This window comes from Hippichthys cyanospilos, chromosome 10, assembly GCF_059441005.1.
Source record: "Hippichthys cyanospilos isolate Australia breed blue-spotted pipefish chromosome 10, RoL_Hcya_1.0, whole genome shotgun sequence".
Taxonomy (NCBI): Eukaryota; Metazoa; Chordata; class Actinopteri; order Syngnathiformes; family Syngnathidae; genus Hippichthys; species Hippichthys cyanospilos.
The window spans coordinates 19,341,682-19,352,768 of record NC_142378.1 but is presented as its reverse complement, the minus strand read 5'-3'; the positions used below and the strand labels follow the sequence as shown (position 1 = coordinate 19,352,768).

The 11,087-nt window shown below is 38.0% G+C and overlaps 1 protein-coding gene across 4 annotated transcripts in view; it reads right to left on the bottom strand.

Moving 5' to 3' along the window:
* Positions 1-1,022: 1,022 nt before the first annotated feature.
* Positions 1,023-11,087, bottom strand: part of nlgn1 (neuroligin 1) — a 71,240-nt gene continuing 61,175 nt past the window's right edge. For all 4 annotated transcript variants that reach the window (XM_088424980.1, XM_088424982.1, XM_088424981.1 and 1 more), the window contains 4 exons: positions 7,365-7,525; positions 5,247-5,403; positions 4,590-4,667; positions 1,023-2,343 (listed from right to left, as the gene is read on the bottom strand). In XM_088424980.1, the coding sequence (XP_088281106.1) occupies positions 1,753-2,343; positions 4,590-4,667; positions 5,247-5,403; positions 7,365-7,525 (987 nt within the window). In that variant the 3' untranslated portion in view covers positions 1,023-1,752. The remainder of the gene's footprint in view (positions 2,344-4,589; positions 4,668-5,246; positions 5,404-7,364; positions 7,526-11,087) is intronic.

Sequence of the window (11,087 nt, the reverse complement as noted above, 5' to 3'; positions counted from 1 at the left end):
TTAGGTAAATATGTGTACTGCAGTAATATTTGTCTGAAATATAAAAAGTATAAATACTTTTCACATTTTAAAAATTCAGGTACCCACTACACATGCCGAAAATTCTGTCGGGGCGTGGTAGGGCGTGGTATGATACTACTCCGTGGTTTTTCACTTATCCCCTTCCCCCAGCAAAGGCCAGAGCCTCAAAAATGAGCGTTGATGCCCCACCTGGTCCATTTATATCAAGCATTGAGCAGTCCATGTTGATAAAAAGTTTGGGGACCTTTCAAGGGATAAATAATTGAATTGGCAAAGGTTTGTCAGACAATTATCAGCCTTACTGCTCCTGCTAACATCAGTAATCATGGTATTTAATTGAGTTTTAGGCATGGTGTCCCTAATCTTGTCCCTAATTACCTGAATCTTCTGAGTAAAAAAAAAAAAAAAGAAAAAAAAAAAGCATGAAATCATGAGCTGATTGACCGGGAGGTATTGGAGCTCGGTTATTGTTGCGTTAGCATTGCTACTGTAAAAAAAAAACAAAAAAAAAAAAAGTATTGTGGGAAATTTTTCTTGAAACCAATTATTCCAGAAAAATAATTAGTTTTAGCTATAATGAGAGCTTCTTTTAATTTCAGCAAGCAATCTCAGCATGCCGGACTTAAGTCTTGCAGGTGCTACAGAGTCCAAGGTAAAATTTGAAAAGTAAGAATGTGCTTTGCTAAACCCTTGCAGTATGCTCATGTTTCCATGTGAGATTAACACAGTAATTAGTATTTAGGAATTCTACCACACCCACTTTTACAAGTCATCAATGGTGAAAAAGATGAGCTTAAAAAAGCATAATAATGTAGCACAGGAACTTGATGAAACTGATGGTACAATGTATGCGTGTCACCATATTTTCATGTACATATTGAAATAGTATTATCTCTGCTTTTCCCTTGTCCCAGGCTACAGTATCCAGTTGTAGGACAGAATTCAACATACACTTGTATAAATGTTATTTCTGATAATCCATTCAGGAAACGCAACTAAAATTCATTAACAGAGGGTGAAAATGATTTTTAATGTCATAAAGAAAAGGAAGTGTCATGCACACATTGTGTTAAAATCTACTTTTCCTTCTGCTCCCCAAGATCTCTTTGCAACTGTCTGTTGTTGACCAACCCATTCAATAGAATGACTATAAAGCATTGATGCTCAAAGTGCAGCATTAAATATTTTAATTGTTCTAATGTTCCTTTTTTTTTCGGTTCACGATTCTCAAACTCAAAAATACAAGAATGAAAAACATTGTTTCCATTGTGCATATTGCATACTCTTCCTTAAATGTTTTTGTCTTTTCTAATTTTTATCTAAAAAAACAATGTACCCATTCATGAAATACATGCCAACATTGCTTTGAATGAAATCTGCCCTGTCACCGTCTCCAGAGCATTGTGTATCTATTCCCACATGTTACTCAGCCTCAAACAAATTCTAATTCTTTCTACTTCCAGATTACAACGTTCCTTCTTCTGTATGTTCAGAGTAAAAATGCTGAAAAATATATCCTAATGTCTCTTTATTTGTTTATCTTAATCTTGGTGTTTTGTACTTCTTGGTTTTCGTGATTTTTACTATCCAAAAAAGTGCTTTATATCCCTCGATAATAATGTCATTACAGCCAGTGGTTCAGGCTGGTGCGAGCCTCTGACAGAGTACTTTAAGATTCTGAAACAGCACTGGCATGAGAAGAGTTCTGCCTTTTTGAGTGGATACTCAGGACTATACTCGGGTAGTGGAATGTGAGTGTGGGTGCGGGAGAGTGTTATTTTGTTGGCTGCTGGGAAAGGTGCTAAAAGAGTGGAGGGTGGTAAGCCGTCCAATAGTACTGGGGATCATGGTAATGGTGTTTGGTGTCATGAGAGGGATGTCGTCTGGTGAGCGCCGCAAGGCCAGAGTATAGTCTGGTGGGCAGGTAGTCCTTAGTAACACATCATGAGGATTCAGTGGATTCTGCCTGCAGTCCTGGTCCAGGTCTGAGTGTTGCTTCATCTGAAGAGACATGATCTCCTCCTCCTGTGTATGTGCAAGGTCGTTGGTTGCACTCTGCTGAGGGCTGCAACGCTTGTGGATGTCATGCCGGTGCTTGTCCTTCTTGTAGTAAAGAGCAGCAAACGCCAGAATGTTGAGGAAGAGCAGAGAGGCTCCCACAGCGATAGTCACTGACAACTCAGTGGAATAGTCACGCTGGTCCACCAGATGTGGTTGGTTGTGAATGTCGTGGGTCTCAGTTGGTAGGGGTGTTGGGTTGGGGTTCTTCGTCACTAGAACCTTTGGTTTTGGGGTGCGGTTGCTTGCGCCTGATGGAGAAATCTGGAAGAAAATAACATTCAACAGAAATATATCATTACATGAGGACAGTCTGTATGATAATGGATAATGATACAGTAACTGTCCCCATCGAGGCCGTAGAGGCTTTTGGGAAATTTGGGACAACTTCCAAGCAGACAGTTAATTTCAGTTGATCTGATCAATCTATATTTTTTTTTACAAGTTTTCCTCAATACACCTTTAATTTCTAATGCGTAACAGGAATCTTCAAATTGAGGGCTGGGTTTATTCACAGGGCCATTTTTTTTGTCACATACACCGCTGTCACAGATTGCATACAGTAAATTCTCTAAAATAGTCATTAGGGATTTTCCCCAAAAATCGATTCCCATAAAAATCATGATTTACCATGATTCAGAATTAAGTTAAAATGTCCCATAATCCATGTCATTAAAAAAAAAAAAAACAAATCTTAAAACTAATCCGCTTCCTGTAGGAGGCGCACTATATCATGACGTCACCACACAGTCGTTCTGGAACAAAGAACAAAGATGGAGGATATTCAACAGGCTCCGTCCTCATTGAAGGAAAAAATTATGTATGCCCTTACAGCAGTGCTGTAAAATTATATTTTGCCAAGCCCCTCTATGAAAGAGAACCCCCTCCCGACACGCTTCTTTTTTTATACACTGTAAGTTGGTGGTGATGGCAACAAAAGCACTCAATATTAGTTTCTGATCAATATTCGCCCTGCCCAATCCCTCTAATGCAACGCGGCATTTTCCGCATCTGACAAATCAGTCTTGCCAGTTTCATTGCCAGATTCCAAATCAGAGGCCTTTTCTGGCTCAAATAAATATCCATGTTCACTCATTTCATCTTAACTTTCGTCAGAATACTCCATTTTACTGTAACATTGACAACAATGCTCTGACATGTCCCTTGGTGGGGCAATGAAAGGCCCTATCAGGGGGACGTCACATCGGGACCCAAAATGTCCATCCTTTAAAGCTAAGTAGGATGATTTTGGGAATGGTTTTGGCAAATACAGTAAGAGACACAAAAGTTGTAACACCAGCTATTTATCAAACTTTACAATCTTGCTCTTTTTACCCATCACGACCTCATCTTGGGATATACGGAGTTACGCTTAAAAGGGGTGACTTAGGAAAACTATCAAAATATTTAATACAGTAAACCCTGGATTCTTTTATGAACGCTTTCCCAGTAGAGCAGCCATATAGTCCATATCATTAGATACAACCCTGATTCTTGTTTGCTGGCCTCTCCAATGGGGTGGCGATATTGGTCAAATCTTTTGGCACACCCCAGATTCTTGTATATAGGTCTCTGCAATTGGGTGGCCATATTGATCAAACCAACCGTATGTACACACAGGGAGTGGCAAGGAAATACCTTAAAATCAATAGAAAGTATACTCAAATCAACAGGAAGTAACTTGGAAGTGCCCCAAAAGCAAGAATTGTCTACAAAATAACAGGAAATGACTTGAAAATGTCTCTTAATCATAAGAAACGTACACAGTTTAAACACAAAGTGGTTTGGAGGAGCCCCAAAATGAACACAAAGTGACCAAAATGGAACATGAAGTGACCCAGAAGTGCCCCACAATAAACTGGAACAGAACCAAGTTAAACAGAAAGTGAAAAGAGGCTCCCTGAAATCAACAGGAAGTGGCTCTCTATGCAAAGCTTTGCATTTGCAACAAATTAGAATAGATTAGAATGCCATTGTTGTCATTGTACAGGAACTATACAACTAATTCCCACTGTTTCAGCCACTTACCATAATGTCTTCACCATTAAAAAAAAAAAAAACACACAAACTTTAGCCACAATGTTGGTGTCAGTTTTTCTCTTTTTAAGGCTGAGATAGAGTTTGCCCCATTACTGCGAACAACTTTGCATTCAATGGTCAGCCCTTTTCCTACTTAAACTCTTAGCAAACACGCCAGATCTGTGATGCACTCGTATTGCTGAGAAATGAAGGCTTCACAAAATTGATATGCTGAAAACTAAATGTCATATTGAGATACATATATTGTGTCACTTCGCCCAGCCCTAACTTATCCCATGATTTGCCTCTACAATTTGGCAAGGAGAAATGTAAAAAACCTTTATCAGAGATCACAGATAAGGGTCTAAAAAAAGTGGGAGAACTCATGAAACTTTGCACAAACATCAGTTTCATCAAAAAATCCATAATTACAATCAGAAAATTTTATAAGAAATTCTAACCACTTCGAAGAGGAAAAAAAAGGTTTCTACCTTCGTCGTGGTGGGAATAAGCTGTGTGACATCATTCAGGCTGTGTAAATGAGGAACCAGCTCCAACCATAAATTAACCTGGAAACAGAGAACATTTAAGATATTTATAATATCATTTCTAATATATAAATAATAGTAATATAATCAAGCTGTCGATTTGTCTTTTTGTTCTTAGTTTATGTTTCTACTCTTTTGTGTCAGTGTTCTGTCAGTGTAATTGTGTCCACCTGTCTTTGTTAATCCGCTTTCCTTGTGTCTGCCAATCAGCTCCCTGCTCCTATTGTATCATCCCAGGTGTTCCTTGTTCATCTCGGGTTATTTAGGGTTTATTTAGTTTCCTTTTCCATTCAGGTCTTGTTGGGTCATTGTCGAAGTGTAGTTGTCAATGTTGACATTGCTGTCAGTTCCTCATTGTCTTTGTGAATTGCATTCCTGTGTCTTTAGTACTAGTCTTTCGTAGTAAGATTATTTCAGATTTTTCATTTATTTTATTTTATTTCATTTTGATTTTTGTTGTTGTTTTCTTTATTTGTAAATTCTTCTCCTAAATTTCTATTTTTTGACTTCACCTTGCTTTCAGTGTCCCTGTATTTGGGTCCACAACATTCCACCGGCTCACCCACCAACCTATCTTCCCAGAAATGATAAGTACACTACCTTGTTGGCACGATAGTGCTCTTTGACACGGGGCTTTAGGCCTATGTGCAGGTAAAGCTGGTCTTTCTGGTTGTAGCGCGTCCATGCTACTTCTTCAAAACGGTTGGGCTTTGTGTGGATGAATTTGGTGTCCTGGGGAACAGGCTGATTAGGGTCCCTGAAAAAGTATAAAAAAAGCAAAATGGAATGACCATAAACAGGGAAATGCTAAAAACATACAAAAGGCCTCATAATTCAAGATTCAATTTGTTTTTGTTTGTCTCAGAAACGAACTTAAATATATCATTAAAAAAAATCCTTTTCCCTCTTTTAACCTTACAGTAAACCGTTATTTTGTCAGCCCAAATATAATTATTTTTTAAAACCGGTTCATAGTGACAAATATTGAAAACACGAGTGAGCTGGAATTGAACCCAGGACCTCTGCTCTGTGCGGCAGGTGGTCTAAAAACTCCTACTACAATATCTGCAGCATACATACAAGAGAAATACAGGATGCTCCAATTGCTTTCAAATTAACTTTCGATATTTTGGTCTTCCAGTTGAAGGAAAAGATGATCAAATATTGGCAGACAAGAGAAGGTTGATTTCTAAACACTGAAAACAATAGGCCATACACCACAGCTAAAAGATTAATTTTGTTCAACTATTCAGTATTAAGAAAGCTCTCCGCTATATCTGAAAAATGAGACTGGCTCTCCTTTTAAATTTACATTGGCACACTAGATGATTAATTCTATTGCAGTCCATTCAATAAAAAGAAAACATTGTGAAAACTAGAACATTTACGTTAGGTATCATTTAATATTACAAACTTTGCAAAAAAATATCATCTCATAGACTAAATCAGATAAGATTAGATAAGATCAGATAAGAATTCATCTGTTAAGTTTTGTCTTCTTTGAATCCTTAATGTGTGTGTGCATACAGTATATATATATATATATATATATATATATATATATATATATATATATATATATATATATTGCCCCCAGTTCATCCAATCGACTTAAAATTTAACAACTGAAGGAAAAATCTTGATGTTTCAAAAAAAAACCCCAAAAAAACTATAAAATAGGGGCGGGGCATCAAATTCTGCATTTTATTGTTCCTTCACTAAAAGCTTAATAACTCAGCTGTGCATGCTCTGCAAAATCCCAAACTTCATATGTATATTAAGCATCAGATCTTACGGACATCGATATGATATCTGTAATATGTATGGAGCCACTTAGTGGAAGACAAAATTGTCATCTTTTACATTTTTACATACTATAATGAGCCTGTTCAATGAATAGAACTGAAATTTTGTTAGAAAAGCTTCAAGCGACATTTCAATAATGGCTGTGGCCTATATGTACCGCAAAATCAGATAATTGAACATTCCTTGGCTGCTTTAATTTGACGCAGATTATTCTATTTTCTCAAAATTTCAGATTTCATGAATATTTATTCCTGATGACATCTATGAACTTTTTCAATGTTGTGGCAGCAAGTCATATGTTTTATTTCACTCAGTCCATTGAAAAAAATATACCAGATAATTTGTCAGGAAAGCCTTAACACGTCTCATGCCCTATAGTGAATATAGTCAGAAACGCCTCAAGATCATGAATTATCTCAAATGTTGCAATGTTTTGATAAGGCACCACAAAATCCGACAACTCGCCTAAATGGTAAAAGCTGCTGTAAATTGACCCAGACTTTCTCCAAATTTCTTTGATTTGATTAAAGTCATTTCCTGAAGACATCTTCACATTTATTTTTAATCGTAGTGCTAGTACTACTTTTGGCAGCAAAAAAAAAAAAACAAAACTTTTTTTTTTTTTAAGGTTTCAATACTGCGTGGAGCCTGTTGAACAATTACAACCGAAAATGTGTCAGGGAAGCCTTGAGATTTTTCTCATGGGCAGAAATATGTCTTAAAAAATACAATTCCAATGTACAAATATCCTAACAGGCCAGTACCGCAATGTGCCTCGGGTTGCAAGGGTCCTTTCATAGTTGCTAGCAGCTCTAGTTATTATTATTACTATTCTTCTTATTATTGTCATTATGTAAGGCTCAAGAAGAATGATGCAAGTAGCATAACAATAGTGCATTTGTGGGACTGTACCCAGTTTTGGCAAAGTTTGTCCAGTAAGTCATCATCACGGCACTGAGCATAACATCATTCTTTGAGAAGTTGCAGGGAAATAGCTCATTTGGTCCAATCATTGGCAGGCCAAAAACATAGGGGATCTCATCTCCATGTGACGCGTCAGCCCAGGGTGGCACCTAAAAGGTAACAGAGTAATTGGGTTAACTACAGTGAGGTCAGTGTTACAGTATGTGTGGTGGCTATTGCGGCATAACATACAAAACAAATCATGCAAAATATACAAAGCTAGGCAGTCATTTTAATAAAACTTGCAGACTCCAATACTATGAAGTTGGGAAGTTGTGTAAAATAAAATAAAAACAATCAAATAATTGTATAAATCCTTTTATACTTATATTCAATGAAAACATTTTCTTAATGATTTTGAATTTGATGCCTGCAGCAAATTTCAACAAAGCTGGGGCATTTTAAGTTTCTTATCCCACTGAGAGGCTCAGAGCTCCTCCATGGATAGAAAACTGAAACCACTAATTTGTGTCTCTCAGATGGCAGGAACCCATTCAAGAACTTTCTGATGTACCCTGGGAACTTGTGTCCCCTGTTTCACACACTTGTCTTTTTTGGTGCCGTCAAGGTCTTTCTGGAACCAACCAGGTTGCATGTTTTTAACAAAGGCACTTACAGCCATACTACCCTGAGACCCTTCCAATCTTGGAAGCTAAGCAAAGTCAGACTTGGTCAGTAGTTGAGTGGGAGACCACCTGGGAAACCCAGGTGCTGAAAGTGTCTAGGTGGAAACCACCTCCGGTCTCTTAGGATTGTACCATCTACTGTGCAAGGTGTTGCCTCTCCTCCCTGTATCTGAATGGGACTTGCGGAATTTTTGCCATACTTAATGTCACATCTCGTGTTCCTAATCTGTTCTCCTGTGTTACAGATTAGGGAGTGGAACCCTTGAGGACATCACCGGATTATTGCGGCAAGCATCATTCCAGCGTTCATGCCAGTTCCTGGTTCTGGCTTCCATTGTTTCCATTGTCTCCTTTCTGCCCGTTAGTCAGCATTTTGTCTTGTCACTTTGTATTTTAGGCCGACGTCCTCCCGTTGGTTCTGCACCGTGTTTTAGTAAGTTACTTGCCCTTTTGTATAGTCTCTTTAAGTTGTACTTTGAGTGTCATTATCATTTTTCTGTTGTACTTTGATGAATTTTTGTTAGTCTCTCACGCGGTGCGTGTTGTTTGCATCCATAAACCTTTTTGTCAACTCTACGCCGTCTCCTCTGTGTCCCGGGGTTCACAACCTACCTGTCCGAGTCACGAATGTGTCACTTAATAGATAAAAACAATTTTAATTTTGGATTCAAATGGAAAATAGCTTAATAAGTCTGACAAATATTAAGATTTATTTTATTTTATAAGTAACCTTTTTTTCTTTTCAAGATTGATAGGTGAAGCTCAGCCTCTCCTGGCTGCACGTCACTGAGCGTGTTTATGTCCATTGATTAGGTCCTTTTCAGTCTATGTTATTTAACAAGGCCTCACGTGATAAGGTACTCACCTACAGGGTGGAAGCGCTCTACAAAGGTGGGCATTCCGTCAGCAGCTTATAGCTTTGTTTATAGGTTTGCCAGCTTTGACAAAGTATATCAACTTATTAGTATGAAGCAAGCCTAGCTGCATGTAAATCAAAGAAAAAGATGATTTGGCTCCATCCTCGTGTTGTGTGTGGCAACGAGTGATGACACTGGGTTGACGAAGGCTTTCTTTTGTTCAACCGGCTATTTTGTCATTCAGACTTTTAGTTAACACCACGTGGTAGACAGGAAGGGTCGTGCAGTAGTTTTCCTCTGCCCACATATGTTATTAATCTCATTTGAATGAACTACTTTGGCTCTCTGGGTGAGAAGGCAAATTCGTGGGCCACATAAAAGGTTTTAGGACCAGGAACACCAGGAGTTCAGAGTTCCTGGCCTTTTTGGTCTGAAAGTCATTATAGTTGGTGGAATTCTTCCCATTCTTGCTAGACGTACAGCTTTTACTAAAAAAATTACAAAATTTACTTAACAGTCCAGGATTTCAGGTTTGTTATAATTTGCACATCGTAATGCGCCTCACATTTTTAACGGAAAGTAGTGCGGACTGCTTGCAAGCCATTGTTGTATCATACTCTCTTATTATAAAGCCACATTGTTGTAATACGTGCAGAGTGTGGTTTTGAAAAACATTTTTTTTTTCTCGACCTATGTCGAAAATAACAAGACTCCCATTTTCACTTCTGTCACGCCATCATCAAAAAAAGACAAAGGATACCTTCCATGTTCAATAATCCAACAAAGAAAGAAAGAAAAAATAAACACTACACTGCTTTTATTGGGTCATTGTCAAATCAGTGCTCTGAATGGTGTTCTCGCAACCGCAAGTGCACTTTGAATATAATTCAAATAATCGTTTCATTTAATGTGTATCCTGGGTGGTAGCCTGCAGTTGAATCTAACAACTGGACGCACAGGCAGTCACATCAATGTTGTTGATGCTGAACTAAACTCAGAAGTCATTGTTCGCAAAGTTATTCACAGTCAAGGTTCCATAAAACATCTGCCAAATACACAGCTAAGCCCAAGTGAAAAGCAAGTTTTTGCTGAACTTCATTCACTCCATGCATTTTATTTGCAATGTCTTAACTTAGCTTTTAAACTGATTTACGTTTCCGGTCAACCAGAATGATTGTTACCGACACCACTATGCCTTCAGCAAAAGGTTTTATCTCATTTCTTAATTACATGCAAATCTGTGTTGTATGATCTCCTCCGCTTGCCATATTCTCAAATGTCCATCTCGGATGTCGCTAGGTGTAAAAAGTGACGTTCCAAACTGGGCTGTAAACGACAGTGGACTTCAATTTAAAGTTTTAATCCACGTTTGTGTCATCTCTTGCTTATTTGAGCTAGAAGAATGCAATATGGTTATATTAAACATACTTGTTTCTAATGTTTGCTATTTCTCAAATGCATAATTTGGCCACATGACATGAAGAAAACGTTTTAATGGTTCATAGTTTTCAAAATAATGCATTAGCAACATAACGTTACGGTTTTAACATACAGTATTTCCAGTCATTCCAAATATGCACCATGTGTATTAGGAATCGAGGGGGTTGGGAAGTAATGTTATTACTGTGTTATTTTATTTTATTATTTTATGTTACTTTAACCCCACTTGAAATGTAAAGCATAAAGAGGACATTTGTGGTGACGGTAATAATTCTGAGATGTAAATGGTGTATTTGTGACAGGTGTCAATGAATCATCTTTGGCAGACATTTTTATCAAATTACAGCATCAAGGAGTGATCTTATCTCATTTCCCTAAAAGAATTGTACCGCCTCTCTCTTCACTCCTCTGTCAATCTCCTCTCTCCTTAATAGAAATTCTGGTGGGAGGAGTGAGAATGTAAACAACAGAGCAAGGCGCTAACATGAAATGAGTCCATTGGTTGCTTGTAGGAAATCACTTCTCTCACACAAGGAAGGAAAGGCATCCCAGAATTTTTTGCTCAGCTATGTGCAAGTAACCTGTCCATTTCTAGAGCCGCTTATCCTCACAAGGATCGTAAGCTTGTTGGTGCTTTACCGGCTGACTTTGGGCAGTAGGCAGGGGACACCCTAACCTGGTTGTGAATCGCATTCACGCACCCAATTACACCTAAGGACAATCTAGTATGTCCAATACACCTGCTATGC